Genomic DNA, 24172 nt, shown 5'->3' on the forward strand with positions numbered 1-24172 from the left:
CTTTTTAAACTAAGGGCCATGAAATAAGTACAGGTGGGTGAAACTGGGCAAATAGCACATACCTGCTTCTTCTGTGCAAATATTATATATGTAGGATTTTACTGCTTGGAAACAGTGTAAAATCTTAATTTTTACAATGATGAATTATAGATAAGTTATTATTTAGTAAAAGCACTATATAACAATAATAAATGTGAGTATTAGCTTAATGATAAGGTTACAGTCACATATTAAAATTTTACAAATAATCTATTCATTTCTGGGATGAAACTCTAAATATATATTCTTGTAGTTCCTACTAGATGGGAATCATGTGTACTACTAGAGAATAAGATTTTCTTTTAGCCATTTATTCATACAAAGAGATCATTGAAGTAATATAACTTCTCACACAGTATAGGGATTAAACCTCAACGTCATGCTTAAGAAATCTAATTACATTTATAAAAGTTGGTTTAGTGGTGTAAGGCATCATTAGATCTCCAAAAAGATCAAAAGGTCAAAGTTTTATTCATGGGAACGTCACTTGTCGGAAGTGGAAGCCATACAACCCGAAAGAGAGATTAGTTACGTTCCTTACCCATAGAGATGGCAAAACGGGCAATGGCCGCGGGCAAGGAAAAAGTAAGAAAATTTTAAATAAGTTATGATGTAGTGTGGTTTTTAATCCCTAAAAACAAATTGTAATATAATGTGATTTGTTAAACTTCATATAAAATATCAAAAATTTTGTTACTTTTTTATCTTTAACTACTTTATTTAATTTCATTTCATTTATTATATGATTTTTTTATTTTTTTTTTAATTATTCAATAATGTCTGCAGGCCGCCTGCAAGCCCGTTAGTCCATTTTAAAACGGACAGGACACTAAATTTTGTCCGTTAACCAATGCGGGCATGCTCACCCGCTTAAATTTTTGCAGGTATTTGCGGGCGTAGGCTAAACGGGTCAGGCGGCCCATTTTGCCATCTTTACTTACCTATAGGTTAACGAGATACCACAGGACTACAAAAAACCTATTTTGCATCTTTAACACTAATATATAATCAATATGTGAACACCAATTGTAAACTCAATTTTTAAGCTATGAGATGACATAAGATATGTACTGTGTAAAATAATATATACTTTGAGCATATTATTTCTTTATGTTTATTATTTTTATTTAATAGTTAATGATGATTATAACTATCATTGGAAATTTGGGCAAAGCCCATGGGGCTTGCCCGCCCGCACGTTTTGGGCGTGCAGGGCATGAAAATTGTATTCATCCGTCCTAAAATGTCTGCCCAACATGTCATTTTCGTCCATGGGCATTTCAAATGAGCGGGCAGGGCAGCCCATATGCATCAATGAACATTAAAATAATAAATTTGATAGGTCAAGTATGACAAAAGTAATTCATGTTCTCACCACTTGACTGCATGTAACAATTTTTCAAAATATAATATCTTACCAATTAAATGCATGTCTGGTTTATGCAAAACAATATGTTATGTTTTGTGTTTTTAATCTTACTGTCACACTATGTGTCCATGTAATCTAAAGTACTATGTCATTTTTGTTTTTTTTTTAATCTAGGGCGGCCTGCAAGCCCGTCCTGCCCATGTTTAAGGCGGGCAGGGCATGATTGCCCTATTTTAAAACGGGCATGTCCATGCCCATCCTAATTTTGATGGGCATTGTGTGGACATAGGCAGAGCGGGCAAAACCGCCCTAATCACCAATGCTAATTAGAACAAGAATACTAAACAATATGTTAACATTATAAAAGTTTTTAGATGTAGATATATTCTTTTCTTTTGTTTATAAGCTTTTTGGGTACGTGCTGATTGTAATAATAATAATAATCACGTATGGATGACCGACCTAGCTACAGAAAATAACAACAGTGATAAAACACGACCTAGTTAGCACCTATAAAACCATAGACCTCTATTAGAGCCAAACATATCGTCAGAACAATGTAGGCTACTCTTTGTCATCACTACGCCAGAATTGACATTTACCAATGTTTATGTGTTGAACGTTGTTAAATGTAAGGCGGAAGGGAATCAACAACGTTCAGTGAAGTAAGCGTTGTTAAATATGATAGGTGAATACACATTCAACAACGTTTGCTTCAATGAGCGCGGTTAAAAGTCATACATTCATACATTCAACAATGCTTACTTCAGTGAGTATTGTTAAAAGTCATGCATTCACACATTTAACAGTACTTGATTCACTGAGCATTGTTAAAAGTCACAAATTTAATAGCAATTGTTTCAGTGAGCGATTGTCTCAATATTGTTTTGTAATGGCTTCTCGCCTTTTTATTTCTTGTTTTATTCTTTTGAAGCTTTTGTAACTATATTTTTTATTTTAATAAATCTTTTACCTTTGGTCGATAAAAAAAAGTCATACATTTAACAGTATTTGCTTCAGTGAGTGCGGTTAAAAGTTATACATTCATACATTTAACAACACTTGTTTTAGTGAGCGCTGTTAAAAGTCACACATTAACAGCGCTTGTCTCAGTAAGCATTGTTAAAGGTCATACGTCCAAACAATACTTGTTTTAGTGAGTGCAAATCTTTGCAAATTAAAAAACAAAATCTTCACACAATAATACACATATGATTCAATTTTCTATTTCTCTTATTATTCTTCTTCTTCTCTATAGGTTAACTTTTTTCTCTTTTGTTTTCAATTTCTCTCTCCAAGCAAGTTATCAGTTTTTGGTTTTATCTCTTCATATATAAGATGAATCGTTGTCTTATTTTAACTCATTTATTTTTCTTTGATTCACTCTTGTTGTTTGCATTTACATCTATGTTAACTACTTACTTTATAATGTAGGAATTTGTCAAGGTTAAATCTAGCTGGAGCCATTGATGATTTACCAAACTTGCAATCTCTTTATGTATTTCTTGTATTTGGTTATTATTTTTCATCCTTATTTCTTGTGTAAATTTTGGTTTGATTCTTATTATATTGAATTTGAACTATGTTTTTTTTGTCATTGACGAGAAATCCTTTTATTTCTTCAGTTAAGGGAGACAAGAAATTCATGAATTAGTCGTCTACATCTTTACCACTTTCGTCCCTTTCATTAGTGCATATGATCTTATGGGTTAATGAATTTGAACAAAGGGAGACAAGTTCTTGCAATGGATTATGAATTGAGTTTTCAGAATGGTGTTTCTATTGTAATTATGGTGGGACATGCTTGTCATGTATTTGATAAAATGTTTGAGAGATATGTTGTCTTATTTAGAATTAGATGTCTATTTTCTATAGGGCTTCAAAAGTGATGTTGAATCTAACCTTATATTCTATTGTGCTCACATAAATAGCGCTTGGAAGCGTTGTTGAATGACAATTTTAGTTCCTTTGTTTTGCTATTCAGATGTAATGCATGCAGTAGGAGAAAGCCTAATATAAGGCTATAGCAGCCTGAGCAGGCGACAAGGTAACCCACTATAGATAGAGTATTGTGCTAGTCTAAGCACGAATGCAACAAGGCCGTTTGACACGAATAAATCAACCTTATGCTAGTCTGGGCAAAGGGATGATAGAACAACTTATCATGACTAAACCACCCCACTCTAGAATATATCTCACTCGATCTCTCCATTAATAGGAGATAATCATCATAAGGAAGACTTACTCTATTGTATTCTTACACTCTCACTTTATCTTCTCTCTACATATATTCACTTATCTTAACTTTAGCGTCTTGAATGCCTTTTCAAGTGCCTACCCAAGGTGATCCAAGGTTGACTTTTGCCTTGATATTGTAAGAAGATCAAGATTCTGGTCTACCACCTCCATATCGAAGAACAATAACAATAGTATTAGACAAGGATACCAATGATACCATTCCTTTTTCTTATGGTGACGGAAGGATTCGCAAGCATGGTTCATAAATCCATAAGTGTAGGTTTATTTGAGGATTAAAAAATTGGAAGGCATGGTGTTGAACATTGTGATCTCCAATTTACGGATGATACAATAATTGTTTGCAAGTCTATGAGAAACTTGTGGTGTATGAAGAGTATTCTTAGATATTTTGAATTTGTTTCTAGCCTAAAGGTAAATTCTCAGAAGAGCTATTTTCTTGGAATTTAGGTGTCACATAACTTTCTAGCCTCTGCAGAGAACTTCTTATCATGTAAGATAGGAAGTAATCTGCTTGGGAATTTTGGTTGGGACAAATATAAGGAGGTATGTAACTTGACAAACTTGATTGATATTGTGGCTAAAAGGGTTCGAGCTTGGAATTGCAAGCATATTTTCTTTGAGAAGATTAGTTCTTTTAAACTATGTTCTCTCAAACATCTCAACATACATGTTATCTCTTTATGAAGCTCCAAAGAAGGTTTTCACTAAACTTGATAGCCTTCAAAGGACTTTCCTATATGGGGAATAAGGCAGACAATAAATGTATAGCTTGGGTGTCATAGTCTGAGGTGTGCAACCTAAGTCTCTGGGTGGTGTGTGAGTGAAAGACTAACCCTTCTAATGATTCGCTTTTGGGGAAATAGAGGTGGAGAAGAATTTAGGATAACGAGCCTTTTGGGTAAAGCTTGTTAACTCCAAATATGAGTCTGAATTATTGATGAATACCCCCATTTAAACTTTGAGATGGTGGAAGGATTTGGAAAAAGTGAGCTCAATTTAAGGGTCTCAGGGTGGTGGTTTTGAAGAGGACATTTGGAAGAAAATAGGTGATGAAACTCAAACACTTTTTTGGTTAGACACTTGGTTTGATCATCAGAGTTTAAAAGAGGTGTTCTCTATGTTATTCTCCTTAGCTGTGAACAAAAAGGCTCTAGTGGCAGCGTGTGGTTATTAAACTAACGATGATTAGTTATGGAAGGTTCAATGGAGGAGGATTTTTTTTAGAGAGTAACGCTTTGTCAAAATTTTGTATGAGTTGATACAACATCATTCTTGTAGGAAGGATACCACTAATAACTAGAGGTGGAGCCTAGATGCATCACAGAGTTATGTCGTCAAATTTGTTTACTTGGATTAGTTAAATTCAAGTCACTCTAATATAGGCAATGTCCTAAAAATGTTGGATTAGCTATGATCCTTCAAAGATTTGTTATTTAGTTTAGAAACTCCTTAGAGATAGGGTGCCTAACATGGACGAACTGTTTAAAAGAAACATTATTCACAGTATTGACGACTTGAAATGTGCTATATGCAAGCAACATGTTGAATCTATTAGTCTTTTATTCATCTCTTATGAGTTTGCTTTAAGTGTGTGAAAATGTTTTTATTTGTTGTTACAAATTTTGTACATATCCCTAACACAAATATAGCGTTTTTAAAATTGCATGATTTCTTTTGTAAAAACACTGAAGGGTAAAAGTTGTAGATGATATTGTGGTTCATTGTGGTCTATCTGGATTATGAAGAATGAAGTAATTTTCCTTAATGAGGATGTGAGTTATGTCTACATAATAGACTTGATCCAAACTGGATATTGGTCTTGATATTTATCAAATGTAGCACAAATTTCTATAGATTTTGCTAATTAATGCATTGATCCAAGATATTGTATTAGCTTAATTGTAACAATATCAATAATTGATATTCCTTTTAGGAAAATCTAATATTAAAATGTTAGAAAATTTAGGATTGCTGGTGAAAATATTGTATAAATTCTAAATGGCATTCCAAGTTAAACTATAAGCTTATGTTGCTCTTGCCAAAATGAGGTTTTTGATAGGAACGTGTGACCCACATGATTGACACACAAATGAATAACACCATTTTACAAATTAAGAAAATACAAAGAAAAACTTTAAGATCTTCTACTTTTTTCTTTAAGACTAGAACAAGATCTCCTAAAATAGCATCCCCTCTTACACTATAGACAAATTTGGTAGTGATTTTTATTGGGTATTTTAAAAAAATTATATATTTTTCTCTTATTTGTCTTTTGTGTATGAATAAGAAATAATTTTTTTAAACTTTTTAGGGAAATGGTAAAAGTGTAATATTATAGTAGTTTTTAGAAAATCATCAAGAAAAGTGATAACATATATTACATTTAATTAAAAGTATCTTTTAATAATGGAAGGGAGTAAATCATAATAAATATTTATAACCAATATAGCTACAATTTTTTTTTTATTATTTTATTATTTTAAATTTGTAAATGAAATTTATACCTTCAAATTTTGATTAAGAAAATAATATTTCCACAAAATTTTGTCTTAGCAAATTCATGTTCAAAAATATGAATGGATTTAATATGACTATATATTGTAAGTGTTATTTATATTATCGATAAATCTTTATTATTAATTTTCAAACAAAAATATTATAAATTAATTGTGGATGATATGCTGACAATATAAAAAAAATTTATATTCTCAGGGATAGATTTTAAACTCAATATGAATGCAGTGCACCCTAGTGGGCAAAAAGTGTAATAACAATCTAGGCAAATATACCACTCTTATCAAGTGATAAAGAATATTTTGAAGATCCTGAATATTCTACCCATGAGATTGTGTTAATAAATATTAGCAATTAATTTCATAATTCTATGTTGTTTATATAAATCAGTAAGGTTATATAAGATATTCAAATAAAATTAAAGAACACAGAGCATAAACAAAAGCTCAATTATGGTTAGTCTAGAGCGATAGAATTTAGCTATATCATCATTATGAGCCCCTATTTCTCTACAACTTAAGTTTATTACTACTAATCCTAGAGCATAAAGAACAAGTTAATTAAACCTGTCATAAAGAACAACTTATTAGAGAGTCCAATAGTGCACATGGCTATGACCAAAGAATTCAAGAAAGCAATTTAATTTGACCATTCACTCTCCTTTTTAGGAATGAGAATAAAAACCGAACATATGTATACTCGTCTGAACTCAATCTGAATTTAACGGGAAAACCCCAATGTGATAGGGTTCGGGTTTTAACCGAGTTTAATTTTCGAGTTCGGGTTTGGTATAGTAAAGACCTTACCCCGAAACTGTTCCGAAGTAATGTAATTCAATTTAAAATTGAAAGTTCTATCATATGCTCGTTGTTTTTAATTTCTAATTTTACTTTACGTATTGTTGGTCTTCAAACATAAAAGAAATAAAATAATACCAAAAAATGATATCATACTTTCTTTACTACATTTATTATTTCCGGGTTCGGGTTACCCGAAACTCGACGGGTTCGGGAATAATATCTTTATTTTTAATCTCATTAAATTTGGATTCGGGTTCGAATTTTGAATTTCGAATTTGGGTTTGAATATGTATAAACTCGACCTCGTTCTACCCCTTTGTCATTTCTACTCCATTTAGGGCTCAGATCATGATTGATCACTGGAACTTGCACATGCTTCCTTACATACTCCACGTTTCACATACACCCACCTCCATTAAAATTCACCATTTTATTTCCTCTATCACATGAAAATTTCATAACAAACCATCACTTTCAACAATTATATATAACCATAAAACTTTAATCTAATAATATGTATTTTTTAATTGGACCACTACTTTATAATAATGGAGTTCTTACATGTTACTATTTTTATTGGATTGGACCACTCTATAGTAATGGCACATGTCATTTTTCATTACATGAAATTGCTACTTTCACATGATAAGAAGAAGAAAAATGTATTCACCCATAATTTATCATTTTTATATATTATCATTATATTATCCACAATTCATATTTAATCATCGTCGAATACTTAAAAAAATAATTCAAATGAATGGTGAACAATATAATAACTGTGTATAAATTTTTACATAAACGGTAGTACATAGATATTATATTAATATTCTTATACAATAATGTGACTCTTTACTTAGGAGAGATATGTTTACACTCAAGTTAAGTTATATTAGTTACACTCAATTTCAGTCATTTATTTTCTTAAATCTAATGGACCAAACGAGTGAAACTTAAAAGTTATTTAAGATTTCTCTTTTTTCCTCTCATCATTTATCTCATTCAGTCATTTAGTTCGTTAGCTTTAAGAAAATGGATAACTGAAATTGAGCGTAACTAATGTAATTTAACTTGTTGAATGTAAAGAGATATCTCCTTTTATATTTGACTTAGTGAAAGTAAAGAGAACACCTTTGTGAATTCAATCATCCAGTTTCTTCTCATCCTAACAATATTCTAAACCAGATCTTCAAAAACATGTCTTTATCAATCTTTGGTTTGAGAACAATCCCTTCTTTCTCTATGAAACCTACAAACACAAGATCATTATTCACTACCTCACTCACCACAATATTCTCATCTTTCACTTCATCAAACCCATCTCACACAAAAGTTCTCAAACTAAACAACCCTCTACAACAACACTCTTACCCTTCACTCACCAAGAAATTCTTCACCTGCAGAAGCCAAGCTGAGACTTCTGACTCAGGTAGACATACCCAAAAAAGTTTATGTTGCAAATAAGTGATTTTTTCTTAATTTTGTGCTGACCCTTTTGCTTTCTTTGCTTGATCTTGAAGCTAAAGTACAAGAACTTAGTGTATATGAGATTAATGAGAGAGATCGTGGAAGCCCTGCTTATCTTAGATTAAGCCAGAAAAATGATAATTCCCTTGGTGATCTAGTTCCCTTTAGCAACAAGGTAAGTTACTTTTTCACTATATCTTTTGCAACTTTCATTGTTCTAAACCATGACATTAATTAGCTAGATCCTATTGATTTAGTTTAATATATTTGAACAATAGTTTAGGTAATAACTCATATTTAGGCACATTTCTCTATTAAAGTTGGAAACATGTGATATTTATATTCATCAACATACATACATGTGATTCAAATATAATATAATATTATATAGTTATGTTGTCTAAAAATATGATAAAGAAAGTATTTCACTTTTAGATGTTAGTCACTACTCACTACTCGTCTTTAATATCTAAAAAAAGCTATTTTTCAAAACATGATTTCTTATTGTTAAATAGATAATTGATCTAACCAATACAAAAATATTTTAGACAACAACTTGTTATTAGGACATTGTTTCATGTTGTATGCATAAAAACACTTAAATTTACAATAAGAAGCTAAACCATTTCAATTGGAAATTAAAGTATCTTAGTATTTCTGTGAGTTGAGTTTTGGACAGGGAATATGAAAGGAAAACAAAAGAAAGGCTACATGTTACAGACATGAAATACACTTGTCAGATAATTCTGAAGCCTTCTATCTCCCTTCATTTTCCTTGAAAACATAACTCACAAGTGAACCCTTAGGCTTTGTTTGGGAGTGAGGTTTTGGAGGGGAAGAGAAGGGATGACTTTGAAAAGCCTTTCTCTTGGTTGGGAGTTGGATGAAGGAGAGAAGAAGGTTTTTTAGGGTTTCTTAAACCCTTCAAAACCCTCTATATGTCTATTTTTAAAGTTCTCTCAATTTGGGGTTTTTGGAGATAAAATGTCAAAATAGTTAAATATTGTTAGTAATATTATATAATTATTGTCCACTTCTCATTGTTAATTACATTTTTAAAGAAAAAATAAAAAAATTCTTACATTATCGTTAGTTTATCATCCTCAACTAAATTTCATACTCCCAAACAGGAATGATTTTCTTCATTTTCCCTTCCATTCCTAATCCCTTAATTCATCTCCTTCACTTTCTCTCATAACTTCCAAACAAAGTCTTACCGACTCTCTAGTAAATGTTCAATTAATTTTTTTAATCTGATTTTGCCTTTATTTTAATTGGATTGTGGAAAAAGCAGTTATATAGTGGATGCCTTGAAAAGCGTGTAGGAATCACATCAGGTATATGCATATTAATCCAAAACAAAGCTGAGAAAAAAGGTGACAAATATGAAGCAATATATAGCTTCCACTTTGGAAATTATGGTCACATTTCAGTGCAAGGATCATACCATACCTATGAAGACACTTATCTTGCTGTGACTGGTGGAACTGGAATCTTTGAAGGTGTTTATGGTCAAGTTAAGTTGCACCAGATTATTTTCCCTTTTAAGCTTTTTTACACTTTTTATCTCAAAGGTATTAAGGACTTGCCAAAAGAGCTTCTAGCCAAGCCTGTTGAGCCAAGCCCAAGTGTTGAGCCCAGCCCAGCTTCTAAGGCCTGTGAGTCACATGCTGTTATTTCAGGTTCCATTGACTGAGGAATGATCAAGTTTGGGGTTTTAGTTTTAGGAATGTTACATTTGAAACAATTTAGTTTTAAGAATGGTATGTTTGAAAGATTGAAGTTTAGAATTTGACCAAAACATGTTACTTGTGTTCAAATGGATCTAAGGTACTATAAATTTTGGTTGCAAAATAATGAAAGTGGGGTTGTGTTTTGTAGTGGTGGAGTGAACTTGTTTGTTTAAATAGGCATGTGAGTAAATGTAATCAAGTAATCAAGAAAAAAAAAGTGTTCCATGAAGCATTATTGTAGTAGGATGAATTAGAAAATTTATTTGTTAATCAGAATCAAGTTGTACTTGTATTTTTATTGTAGACCACTTTATCTATGTATACATCTAAACCCTGAACATATTAATCAAATGTTTTCAGTGTGTTAGATATTACAAATTTCTTAGATGATTAAGAACCTATTGAATGATACTATAATATTTTAAAGTGCGAGAATTAAATTTGTGGAAGCACTTTGAACATCTCTATTAATAAATAATGGGGAAGGTTAATAAGTATTCTAAGATCGTTATTTAAGGAAAAGAAAAAGAAAAGTGTCTCAAAAATTGATGTTTTAATATATTGAGAAATACTTTTGTGATAGGTTAAAACCAATAGGACAAAGACAACCATTTTCCAAGTCATCGGACCTTAATGAAAACCAACCTAAGGGAAGAAGAGCTACTACCAAAGATGTGCGTTGCATTGTAGAATGAGTAACTTGACCAACCATAGCGATGGACCACACCACGAACATACCGTGAATCTACGCTACTAAACACGGTCGTGGACCAAGGCACGACTTGTTCTGTATTTCTCTTAGTTTACATGGAAATTCAGAAGTCTAAGGTATCATAATCTCATGACCACATGTTTGATTATACTAGCCACTTTGTTGGAATTTGTTTGTTATTTTTAGGAGTTATCATCATTAAAAACTATGTAATATGTAGTGTCTTAAGTGATAGGTTTACCATTTGACATCAATGGTTGAGTCATAAGGTTGCACTTTTATATTATTGTAGGTGCTTTTATAATGTAACGTTCAATAAAAATGGAACCAACCAAGAATTCACCTTCAATCTAAACTTCAAATTTTTCTAAGTTTGTGAGACTACACTTAGGTTCTTAAGTGAACCAACTAAAGGCTTATCAAGGTCTAATCCACCTTGTGGCATCTAAGTCGGCTTATCATCCTTCAACGGGTGTGGCGCCACTCAATTTTCATTCATCATCACTTTCTTTCTCTTCCACCCATTTCGTTTATCTTCTTAATCTTTATTTTTCGAGCTTTTATGTTATTCGGAATGTGGTGGATTTAACTACTTAATTGTTTTCAATTATTTCTCTTTCCTAGAAAAAATAAAGTTCATGATCATCTTATGAGGATTGTGTCAAATTCAAACACTAAATATTATTTCCATATAAAAAGTGGGAGGACTTAAAAAAGAGGAACATAGACTTAGATGATTATTTTTACATCAAAAAGTTCAAAACCAAATTGTTGAAGAGAACATTTAATGGAATACCAAAATAAATACTAAAAAGATTAATCAACTAAGATAGGTCGTGTAGTGGATTATATTTACAAACCTTTTTTGATATTAGTGAATTTGTTCCAGCCTTTCGTGAAGGAGTCTCCCATAATATTCATTTCACTCTTGACAAAATTCTTGTATGAGTCTCCTACAACCTTGACTTCATTCTGGACCAAATTCTCACTTGAGTCTCCTTCAACCTCCTCCTCATTCTTGACCAAATTTTTGAATGAGTCTCCTACAACATTCACTCCATTCTTGATGAGATTCATGTACGAGTCTCCTAAAACCTTCCCTTCATTCTTGACCAAACTTTCACTTAAATCTCCTTCAACCTTGTCCTCATTCTTGACGAAACTTTTGAATGAGTCTCCTACAACATCCACTCCATTCTTGATGAAATTCATGTACGAGTCTCCTAAAACTTCCCCTTCATTCTTGACCAAATTCTCGCTCGGATCTCCTTCAACCTTTATTTCCTTATTGACCAAATTCTCGCTTGAGTCTCCTTCAACCTTTATTTCATTATTGACCAAATTATCACTTGAGTCTCTTTCAATCTCCTCTTCCTTTTTGACCAACTTCTTAAATGAGCCTCCTACAACATTCACCCCAATCTTGACAAAATTTGTGTAAGAGTCTCCTACAACCTTCCCTTCGTTGACCAAATTCTTGAAGGAATCTCCTACAACATTCACTTGATCCTTGACCAAATTCTTGTACGAGTCTCCTATAATATCTCCCTCACTAAGCAAATTCTTGAACGAGTCTCCTACAACCTTCCCTTCAATGACCAAACTCTTGAACGAATCTCCTACAACGTTCACCTGATCCTTGATCAAATTCTTGCATGAGTCTCCTACAATCGTTCCCTCATTGATCACATTCTGGAATGAGTCTCCTACAGCATTCACCTGATTCTTGATTAAACTCTTGGATGACTCTCCTATGTACTTCCCCTCATTAACTAAATTCGTGAACGAGTCTCCGACAACATTCACCTTATCCTTAACCAAGTTCTTGACAGAGTCTCCTGCCATCTTCACATCATTCACTATCGAATTTGCGAACTCCTCGACTCTCTTCTTCGCCCGTTCTTCTAACCTAGTGGTCATAGAAGAACAAAGGCCAAATAAAAACTCGGCAAAAGACAAACACATATTTGCTATAGAGAAAGAGAAAGACAAAGGAAATCAAGTTAGAAGTACAAATTGTTAGATAAAGAAAAGAGAACCCATTTTAAAGGAAAATGCCTAGAGGGATCAAACAAATTAATAATCACCACGTTCCAACCATTTTATTTTATTTGTCATTATTAGTGTACAAGGAATACATAAGTGCTAGGGTTAGAGAATGACTTGGAATCCACAACGTGCACAAGTCAATGGATCTTATGAGTATTTCATGTATTATTTTTACACCCACCTTATCTACATATCATATTAGATAATTTAAGTCAAATAATTAAATATACTATTGTTCTAAATTATGGGAAATTATGGTCCCAATTAAAACTCTTTTCGTGGATAATTCATGGTGGCAGGAAAAATGCATATTTAAGTAGGGATAATTCTTTCCATGCCTAGTTTTTCATTACTTAAAATTAAAACATTACTCAATAATAATTAGTCTCTTTGTCACATGAACAATATTAGTATGTATTTTGTCTTTGATCGATTTCAAATATTATCATTCTTAGCTCTTTTAATTGACAACCTTAAAGTGTAAATTTTGGACATAATAAATAAAGTTTTTAATCAATGTTTTAATTGTACTCTACAACCATATTTGCTATAACAATGTTGTGATTTCAGGAATATTTGTACAAGGATATTGTGACGGTAATTAGGACAACATTTTTTCTATAATTGAATTAAAATAACATAACTACCACCATAATTTAAAATATGATTTGTAACTAATAGGTTCCATGTCCAATTCAAGTTATTTAAATAATTCAATACACGCTTCATATATTATTATATAAGTAAACAGCAGAACAATGAGATGGATGAAGAAAGATAACAAAACACATAAAAAAACCTATCATGTTCTTGTGACATTTGAAATCATGATACCATAATTGTACTTTATATTTTATTTTGGAGGAATGAAAATGACATGAGAATAGCATGTGAAAATGAATGGCATCTTTAAATTCATTTTTTAAATTGGGTTTAAGTGCAAATATTCTTATTCACTTGTTATTAATGTGAATTATTATTTTTTTTTGGGTATAATCAATAGTATTATTTTCCTTATGCGTAAAAAAATAATCTATTTCGAAGTGCGTGATTGTTCCTCTCAACAAATATTGCTCTCAATAATTGAACTTTTTATCTTTTATCTATCAAGAAATCTAATGAGATTATACACGAACTGAATCAACACATAATATAGAGCATTTATTGGTGTGAAAACAAATTTGTGAGTTTTGAAGTCAATGAAGCATATATGTAAATTAGAAAAGTGTTGAAAAAATCAAAGAAACCAGAATATGAACAATGGAAAGAGGGATAACATCTCAAATAAATTGAATAAAATATGTTTCAGCTTGTAACAAACTAAAAATGTCAAAAAAAAATAACCAGAATATGTTCCACCTTTATATACAAAAGTATTAATTAATGTACAGAACCAATCCAAATGTATGGAGTGTTAATTAATTAAATAGAACTTTTTTGTTTGGAAATGTTTTTTATTATTAAATTTAACCTTAAATATTGTAATGACAACAACAAAAAAACATATTTTTTCAATATAAAATCAATAGCCATTTCATCTAAATCTTAATCTCAATTAAAAACAAGTGTTGACAAAGTGAACGTGGGAACATTAACTTAACAAACGACAAATGTAGAAGATTTTTTTTAAAAGGGATTACATCTCAAATCAATTGGATAAAATATGTTTCAGCTTGTAATGAAAAAAGAAATCAGAATGTGTTCCACCTGTATATATAGAATATTATTAATGTATAGAGTATTAATTAATTAAATATATTTTTTTGTACGGAATTATTTCTTATTATCAAATTTAACCATAAATATTGTACTTAACAATAAGTCAATAACAACAAAAAAACATATTTTTCAAAATAAAATCAATAGACATTTCATCTCAATTAAAAACAATAGTGGACGTGTTCACATAAACTCAACCAATATTTTTAAATTGTGCAAGATTTTTTAAAATGGAAGAAAGTAGTTGTAGAGATTTGGAACCATCTTGTAATTCTGTCAAGGAAACTAATTAATGGTTAATATAAGTCTTAAATCAGATGGGAAAATAACTCTCACCCAAAAAGTTAATTTTTGGGATTTAATTAGGTGTAATCATTTTAATATGGTATCAAAGTTTGACCCTTCCGATGATGATACTTGTTGGAAAAGATAGTCGCACATTCAGAAAGAGATTATTCCTTACTGGTAAGGAGAGAAAATGCTCTTGATAATACCAAAAAAGTCTAATCATTCAAATAGTCTACATATATACATCCAATTCTAAGTGTTGGTGTGCTTTAAGATAAGTCTTACATCAAACGAGAATATGATTAGACCAATACTTACAGCTTAGACAACTTTTATCTTCAGAACTAACTTTTGGTGTTGAGTTGAATTAGTATCGACTACTAAGCTATTGAGGTCTAGTCGTATGGCATTCATGAAGATTCTCATCCATTTAACAAACCATAATAAAATTAAAATAAGAAAAAGTGTATAAATTTTTTTAAGATGGTTAAAAGATTTTAGTTGGAACTTGTCTATTATTATGTGATTTTCTTAAAGAAAATTTTGCCATGGCATTTCCATGTATTTGTTACAATGGTGGCATAATATAAAATTAACTGAATTAATTCATCTAATTTCTTATAATAATAATTATTCTCATTTAAGTATTGATTTTAATAAATAATAACTATATTTTAATGAAGAGACCTCTAATAACTTAATTGAGTTTCTTGTCCTTGATAGAGATCTTTTTGTTCATATTGGATCACATGGCTGAGAAAAATCGAGATATCTATTAACAATATAATAAAAAAAACTCTCTCATGTCATATGTCACTTTCTCCTTCCTCATGCCACATGTCACTTTCTCTTTCCCTCATGCCACATGTCACTTTCTCCTTATATTTTTTCCTTCATGCCACATGTCACCTCCTCCTCACATATTTTTCTTCATATTTTTTATATATTATATATTTTATATGCTAATAATAATTTAATATTAATTAGTGATTGATTCATGTCGCTACCCCACTAAAATTGAGTGTTTACAACATCTATGTTTTGTTATGTTAAAAAGTAATAGTCATTGAACATTAGATAAAATTGAAATCATTTTTCACATTCAAATTATTTCTNNNNTTAATCTATCTATTAATTTAATGATTACCATTAATCTAAGAATAATTGTACTTTTTCACATCATGAATTTTAATATTACAGTTCAGATTCTTTGAATTTTAATTTTTCTCTATTAACAATATAATAAAAAAAACTTCCTTATGCCACATGTCAATTTCTCTTTACATTTTTTCCTTCATGTCACATGTCACCTCCTCCTCACATTTTGATTAACTTATTATCTTGAGAATATTTTATATGTTAATAACAATTGTAGAAAATTCAAATTAAAAATTATCAATTTATTTTTCTTATGTGCTTGAACATGCAAATACACAAGTAAGATGTATATTCTTAATAATATGAATGTATGAGTAATATGTGCGTTTTAAGTATGCGAATGCATGAGTAACATGTGTTTTCTTAGTAATGCAAATTTACGGGTAACATGTGTGTTTTTAGGCATGCGAATGTACGGGTCACATGTTTACTATCATTATATTATTTAATTAAAAGATAACAATGATATATATATTCATGAAAAATATATATATTTTAATTAGTAATATAACAAATCAATTATTAGACTCTTTTTATTATTTTGATTAAATTTATCAGAATATGAAAAATATAAGTATTTTAATTAGGAATATAACAAATCAATTATTAGACTCTTTTTATTATTTTGATTAAATTTATCAGAAAAAATATCTGTCATATCCTAACTTAGTGTCTTTTTAATTTATGAGTTATCTTCATATCATGATTATTAGCTAAAACATAATCAAATAAATAACATTTAATTATACAATATTTGAATGCTAAAAATATATTCAAATATTTATACACAATGAACATTAATCTAAAATAAAACATAAGCATTTAAGAGATATGCTAAAAAATCCTTATGACTTTATATGATACTTAGAAACGTAATCACAAAAAATATGATGCAAAAATAACTCCTTATATTTATAATTTTATATAGAAAATATAGAGGTGAGATATTATCCAATACAATTTGAATTTTATTTATTGAGTTATTTAAGAATCAAATATTTTCTATAATCACACTTTCAACAAATAAATGCTTATACAAACGCATTTATAACTGTTAATATTCTACATATACACTCAAAAATCAATGTTAATATTGCACATATATGAATGAGAAATATAATGTTTCAATACATGATTTATTGATATTATAAAATATATGTATATTATATTTGCATTATGCATAAACAAAGAAGCGACTCGTGCAAGTGCACGGGTATACTGCTAGTATTTATAGAAAAAAACTAAACAGAAAACTACATGAAAAAAAAAACTGATGTTAATTATATAATTATCAACTAATTTTAATTCATTTAGAAATTAAAAAATATTTGAGTGATCTCACATGTTAACACTTTGAGGGACATTGCTAACATTAATTTCCTTACACTTGTTATGAGATGACAACTACACTTTGGCAGAAATAATATAAAAGACAAATATTTTGGAAGTAAGAAGATAAGACAAAAAAAAAATCATACATTAATAAGATATTGTATATAAAATCTAAAAATAAATCATATATTCCTAATATTCTCACTCCGCCCTAATATTGGTCGGTTTATTTTTTAAACATAGATTAATCATAAATCTGAAATTAACTCGATTCTAAATATTGATTGTGTCAGACTTTGAATATGAACCTGACCCTAGATCTGATTAAATATAATGCATAGATATTTTAGATAAAGTCTTCTCAATATTACTTATTATTATGGATATGTAATTTGACATATAAAATTATATATGTATATATTACTAATCATGTATATTACATGAAAAAATGATAGAATCAATGATATTTTTTTGACCAAAAAAATGTCATTATAATGTACATAATTAAATAGAGACACATATGCAAACATGATGAGTGAGTAACCATAAGACGGGTCGGGTCATGTTATTACTCGATCCTAAATATTGATCAGATCTAAATTTTGAACTCAAAATCGACGAGACCCGACCTTATTATGACTCATCAAGCTATATCAAGTAAGCGGATAGGGTCAGGTCCTACCTACTCCTACTAGGGATGGCAACGATCTAGATGAGTTTGGGTAGTGCATTACCCGGACCCGCCCCATTGTTTCATTTTTTTGACCGAAACCCAGTCCTAGACCCGAAGGTAACCCGACCATAAATGACAACCGAGCGAGCCTTTGACATAAATATTACACATACATATTTTAGATAAAGTCTTATCCTTATTATTTATTATTATGGATATGTAATTTGACATATAAAATAATATATGGATATATATTGTTAATCATGTGTACATTATGAAAAATTAGAGAATAAATGATAATTTCAACAAAAGGTGTCATTACTTTGTACACAATTGAACAGAGACACACAAAAATCATGAGTGAGTGACTATAGAATGGGTCGGGCAATGCTTGTCCCCTGCCCCATTTTGAATATTGACCGTCTAATTTTTGAACCTGAACCTAGACACGATGAGATCCGGTCCTATTCAGACACAATCATGATCATTTCATATTGGGTGAGCGGGTAGGGTTGAGTCCTGCTTACCCATACATTTATGAATTAATATAACATTACAATTATTGATTAATAATATAACATTACAATTATGATTACCATGATATCACAATTATGTTGCTATATATATTATAGATTTAGGAAGAAATAACTTATCCGAATATCTATTGGTCTAGGTACTTGTCCGGACCAAATCCCATCAAACAACAGGTCTCAAAATCTCGAATCTCAATTATCTTCAGATCCAAAAACACAAACTCAAACCTAACTCATTATGATTATTATTTTTAGGTACCCACGAATCCAAGTAATTGTTATCCATAACCCCTACTAATCATTACCTTAGGATTTAGGATAAGGTTCAAACAACTCACATTAGAAAAATCAACACTAAAAAATTAAAATATCTTCTCTTATTACATCTCACTCTCTTTCAAAAAAATATATCCAAATTTGTATCTAAGATTTAAATGATAATATTATTAACAAATAATAAATAATATTGGAGTTTGAATTACAAAAGATCACATGGTGGCAAATAGTTATTTTAATAACCTATTCCCAAAACGACTACGTTCTGCGGTTTTGTTAATCTACACAGCATAAACCCTAGAGAAACCCTTACTCTCATTCGCATTTCAATTCCCCAATTCATCCTCCACCCTCCAACAGTAAACGTTGTATTCAATTGCACCTTCCTTTGGGTAAGAGTTTTTCAACACACACGCATAAACACTTTGATTTCTATTTCATTTCATTTGATTTAGATCAATATCATTAAAGTTTCAATTTTTAGGTTTTGGGTATAAATGGGTTCCATTCATATTTGCAAACTCCGTTAGGTGTTGTTTGAATATTTGATAGTTAGATACTGATGCTGAGTAGAAAGATTAAAAATCATATTTTTTTACTTTTTCTCCTCTCAATTAGGTGATTACTATAAATTGTTGAATTACTTTCATTTTAGATCTTTTCATTGTTATTATATAATGAATGGGTGATGATATTGTTCCTGATTATTGTGAAATTCATAGGTTATAAGAACATATTTATTAATCTTAAAAAAAAATTATACATCTCTTGATTGTTAAGGTTGTGAATAATATCAAGTTGCAGGTAGGTTATGTGGTGGAACTTTAAAGGACTATTTTTAATGTGAACTTATATTCTTGAAAAACAATTTTATAGTTGCTTAGAAATATATTTCACAAAGCCACTTCATAGTTTAACCTATATGTAAATCTTTTTTAATACTTGGTGGAAGGTTTTGAAAGAAGCTTTTTGTGATTTACATTTTCATAATGGTTACTACGAACTTTTATCTTTGATGGTTGTGCTTAAAATATGTTATATTGTGTTTCAGATTGATCTTCAGTGATGGAACACGGGTCATTCTCTGATCAGAGTAAATCAACTTTTTCTCTAGTGGATGAGGATCATACATTTGCAAATTCTGTCAGATTCACCCTAAATCAAGAGTTAGTATTGTGCAAATTCTTATGTGTCTGTCTATTTTAATTTTGAGAGTTCATTCTTAGTGGCTAAAGCATTGGGCCATGAGATCATGGATGAGCTTGGCGCAACAGTACGGTTGTTGCTTAGTGACCATGAGGTCACAAGTTCAAATTCTGGAAACATCCTCTCCGCTGGCGGGGATAAAGCTGCGTACATCTACTTCTACTCTCCCTAGACCCCACTTAGTGGAAGCCTCATGCATTGGGCCACCCTTTTATTCTTAGTGGCTAAAGCAGAGATGCATTCAAATTCATTTTCAAACAATGGAGTTTGATGTAATCTAACAAATTGCATGGAATATCAGTATTTTGCTCTTCTTTGTTATTAACTCGGAAACAGGAATTGTTTTAGTGAGGAAGAGCAAAAGGACAATCAGAGAGGATAAGATATCCTCATAAAGGGAATATTTTAGATGTGACAAGATCCATTTAAAACTCAAGAGTGCAGCAAGGCTGCCGATTCTTTTTTCATGTTACAAACGTGATCATATCCCATCACAAGTTAAGGGCCAAAAATACTGTTTAAACTTCAGCATTTTGCATCACACACATAAATTTATACCATTTATATATTAAACAATCAAAAGTTGCTCCAATGTTTGACACAACACACCAAAAACATTATATGTGCAACTATAAAAGAACCATGAAGTGAACTTGATCCTTTTTACGATACAATAAATAGGTTCACAGACCCCCCACTGGTTCCCTCATTTCCCACAGAAAGGGAAAGGGCCTGAGATTAAAACACCTATTGATATTGATTTCATCTTACTGTTTTTGTGGTGCATATTGATTAATCCATTTGTGTGCCTGTTAAGTTGTGTTTGAAGATTTTTTTTGTTGGACTTTACGGTTGACACTATAATGTCAGTTTTATTTCATTATTTGGGGTTTGCACATCACATTTAGTGCATAATGAGATCCTTGATGTTATTTTGCAGTCCAAGAGTGACATTTGTTGGGTACAGCATTCCTCATCCTTCCGATAATCGTGTTAATATCAGAGTCCAGACTACAGGTAACATAAGAAGAGTCCTTCAACTCTACCATTTGACATAGTGAATATAATGTGACTTAATTTCAACTTTTTTGCTACAAACCAGTGCTACCATGTCCGTATTAATACAATTAGAAGTGCTTGTATGTACCAATTTCATATTTTGTTTGCAATTTGGATTTGTTATTTTTGGGAGATGATTTATATGACATTCAAACCTATCACTTGATCTCATAATACTAAAATAATTCTTATGCCATTGTCTGTTGAACTCACAGTATGTTTTTAGGGAAAGTCCAAAAACACTCCTAAACTTAGCCCCATGTGCAATTTAGTCCCTAAACTTTAAAAACATGCAAAGCGTACCTAAACTTAGGTTGGGGTGCAAATTGATCCATGACCATAAAAGTAAGATGTTAAAAAAGAGGCATTTTTGTATTTGATTTAATTACTTAACCACTCTTCTGTACTCATGATTGTGATTCATGTTTCACGTTCTTCTCTTTCACTGGAATGGGGTTTCTCTTCTTGTTTGAATTGCCACTTTGTGCAACAATGTTTAGAGACTCCCTCAACTGTTAGCCTATTAATATAAAAAACTGTTTTAGGTTCATTTAAGTAGTTAGAATTAATGTATATTTCCTCCAAGCATGGTTTATATTGACAGTTTATGTTATGGCTATCATTGTGCATCTGACTCTTTCATCTCGACTCTACTATGATTATTGTGTTATTGTATTCTCATATGTTGATTGTTTCTTTTCAAGGGAGGTAGAGTTATAATGCTGTGTTTTCCCCCTGCAAGTATTGTATTTGATAGAGTATTATAACATCGTTCGATTTATGTAGCTGATCCCACCTATTGGGATCAGTGCTTGATTGTTGTTGTATCCGTCCCGTTTTTAATGTTTTTTGACATCCACTGGCCAATTTGCATCTAAATAAAGTTTAGGGGTACTTATTGCATGTTTTGAAGTTTCGTTTCGAGATTAAATTACGCATCATGCTAAGATTAGAGGCTGGTTTTGGAATTTTTCCCATGTTTTTATGAACGTATAGGGTTTAGGGAGTGCGTCCATAAATACATAATGAAAATTGTTGAACACTGTATATAATAGTTTATACACAATTTATCCTTCTAATGCAACTCAGAATGAGATATTACACCAGTAATTTTCGGTTGAAATTTTGTTATCGTCTGTAGGGGATCCAGCACGAGAAGTGTTAAAAGATGGATGTCAGGAACTGATGCTTATGTGCCAGCATGTTAGGAGCACTTTTGATAAGGCTGTTAGTGATTTTAAAACTAAAGCGGCCAAGACGAAGACCATAGACGAAGATACGGATGATGATATGGATTCCGAATAAGGTCTGTTCTAGTTAGAGTTTCAATCTATTGTTATGGATCTGTCTATGTATTGTTGGTCTTAACATTTCAAATATAAGCATTTCTAAAGATATAATTTTATTTTGGATTGTAGAGTATGTGTTTTATCTTTGCCTCTTGAGTTGCACTCAATGATAATCTGCAGAAAAAAGATAGGAGCTTATACCAATGAATGTGTTGGAAATAGTTAATTGAAGTTAAATTCTATAGCTGTGTTTGGTTTTTTTGTTTTTGCTCTTTATCCCATGTTAATAGAGTAGCAAGATAAGTTAGCAAAATTGTCCTTTGTTTAAAGATAGAGTGAATACACACTTTAGTCCTTATAAACTTTCGTGTCCCAGTTTGATCTCGGAAAAAAATAAAAATTCAAACTAGTACTCAAATAATGTATGTCAAAATAGTCTTTGTCAGGGGTAATAAAACAGTTAAACATGGCTAATTTAAATCCATATTAGATATTTTTAAGGACCATTTTGAATTTACCGGGCACTAAATTGGTACATATAAAAAATTTGAGGGACTAAAATAGTTCTTTACATATTTGTGTTGGGTAAAGAATCCTCATTGTGAGATTTGTCCCTTTTCTGAAACTCTGATATAGCTTCAAGTGTAATTTCAATTACACTATTCAGAGAAAGTTAATTTAATAGTAACATAAAATTTATGGGGTGAAAATGTAATTTTAAAACAAGGGTATCTTCTACAACAAAAAATGATGTTGAGTGTGGTTAGTGTAATTTGAAAAGCCAAGATGGCAACATTTCCTAAATTTTATGTATTGACAATATTTATTTGTTAAAATTTTAATTTAACTACATTTTTTAACTAATTATAATTAGTGGTATAGTATATAGAATACACACTTTTTGGACAACAAATATGTGTTTCATCAAAACACTGTATTTCCCAAATCAAATTATTGTGATCACTTGCCAACATAAATTATACATTAAATGACAACACTTGTACATGCCAAGAAATTGGCATTCATAGTATCATCTTGCTAGAACTATTCCCAAATTCTTACAACACCAATCTCTTTTTTCTATCAAATATCAAATGTGAAAATTGCATAAATAATGTGACACTCCTATCATAGGTTTTGCTCTTTCTTTCCAATTGGCTTTCCTTTTTCTTTTATATTCTATGTCAAAATTTACACTTGATACAATAGTTTCATACCTTTCAATCTAATGACAAAAACGACTCCCACTTAATGTGGTTTGGGGAAGATGGAAAACAATACAATTAAGCTTTGAGCCCACTGGGTGGGGTCAACTAAATAGATCGAACGATATCATAATGCTTTATTATAAGTCATGTTCATTGACAAAATACCCTCAAATGTTAAAGCTTTGTATCCATCCATAATGTGTTGTGAATAGGATTAAGGGACATTTTATAGGTATTGAAGAGCTTATTGAACTTATGAAAATAACTTATGACCTTGTTATTAACTAATTTCAATAACCTTACCTAAGCTTATGAAAATAAGCTTTTTTAGCTTATTTTTAAAATAAAAACTAGCTCTTAGTTAAGCTGTTTCATGCACTAACACCACTAACCTGTTATAAAGATCACATTTTTCTCTTCAAAAGTAACTTTGTTTATTGAAAATGAACTCTTTCCTCTAACCTTATTAGTCTCTATGTATCAAGCTAA

General features: G+C 30.7%; 3 protein-coding genes and 1 long non-coding RNA gene across 4 annotated transcripts; 3 read left to right on the plus strand and 1 right to left on the minus strand.

Annotated features, from left to right (window-relative positions):
* LOC109353304 (allene oxide cyclase, chloroplastic-like) lies at positions 8129 to 10260 on the plus strand. Its single transcript, XM_019595526.1, has 3 exons — positions 8129 to 8410; positions 8502 to 8623; positions 9743 to 10260. Exons 1-3 carry the CDS (start codon positions 8179 to 8181, stop codon positions 10142 to 10144), a joined length of 756 nt encoding a protein of 251 aa, XP_019451071.1. The 5' UTR covers positions 8129 to 8178; the 3' UTR covers positions 10145 to 10260.
* On the minus strand, positions 11746 to 21060 carry LOC109353898. Its single transcript, XM_019596257.1, has 2 exons — positions 20829 to 21060; positions 11746 to 12740 (listed from the first exon to the last, which is right to left on the minus strand). The coding sequence occupies exon 2, from the start codon at positions 12736 to 12738 to the stop codon at positions 11746 to 11748; it is 993 nt and encodes a 330-aa protein (XP_019451802.1). The 5' UTR covers positions 12739 to 12740; positions 20829 to 21060.
* On the plus strand, positions 19177 to 22696 carry LOC109354750 (DNA-directed RNA polymerases I and III subunit RPAC2). Its single transcript, XM_019597456.1, has 4 exons — positions 19177 to 19313; positions 19973 to 20087; positions 21068 to 21144; positions 22328 to 22696. Exons 2-4 carry the CDS (start codon positions 19987 to 19989, stop codon positions 22489 to 22491), a joined length of 342 nt encoding a protein of 113 aa, XP_019453001.1. The 5' UTR covers positions 19177 to 19313; positions 19973 to 19986; the 3' UTR covers positions 22492 to 22696.
* On the plus strand, positions 21151 to 22196 carry LOC109354751. The gene is made up of 2 exons (XR_002108593.1): positions 21151 to 22077; positions 22112 to 22196. It is a non-coding gene; the product is annotated as an uncharacterized LOC109354751 (long non-coding RNA).

The sequence above is a fragment of the Lupinus angustifolius genome, chromosome LG08 (assembly GCF_001865875.1).
Source record: "Lupinus angustifolius cultivar Tanjil chromosome LG08, LupAngTanjil_v1.0, whole genome shotgun sequence".
NCBI lineage: Eukaryota > Viridiplantae > Streptophyta > Magnoliopsida > Fabales > Fabaceae > Lupinus > Lupinus angustifolius.

Bases quoted from the DNA above. Each gene is read 5' to 3' on its own strand.
- LOC109353304 (XM_019595526.1), top strand. From the start codon at position 8,179: ATGTCTTTATCAATCTTTGGTTTGAGAACAATCCCTTCTTTCTCTATG. The intron at 8,411-8,501 runs GTAGACATACCC...TTGATCTTGAAG, and splicing joins AGCTGAGACTTCTGACTCAG to CTAAAGTACAAGAACTTAGT. The intron at 8,624-9,742 runs GTAAGTTACTTT...TGGAAAAAGCAG, and splicing joins TAGTTCCCTTTAGCAACAAG to TTATATAGTGGATGCCTTGA.
- LOC109353898 (XM_019596257.1), bottom strand. From the start codon at position 12,738: ATGGCAGGAGACTCTGTCAAGAACTTGGTTAAGGATAAGGTGAATGTT.
- LOC109354750 (XM_019597456.1), top strand. From the start codon at position 19,987: ATGGAACACGGGTCATTCTCTGATCAGAGTAAATCAACTTTTTCTCTA. The intron at 20,088-21,067 runs GTTAGTATTGTG...GTTATTTTGCAG, and splicing joins AGATTCACCCTAAATCAAGA to TCCAAGAGTGACATTTGTTG. The intron at 21,145-22,327 runs GTAACATAAGAA...TATCGTCTGTAG, and splicing joins TATCAGAGTCCAGACTACAG to GGGATCCAGCACGAGAAGTG.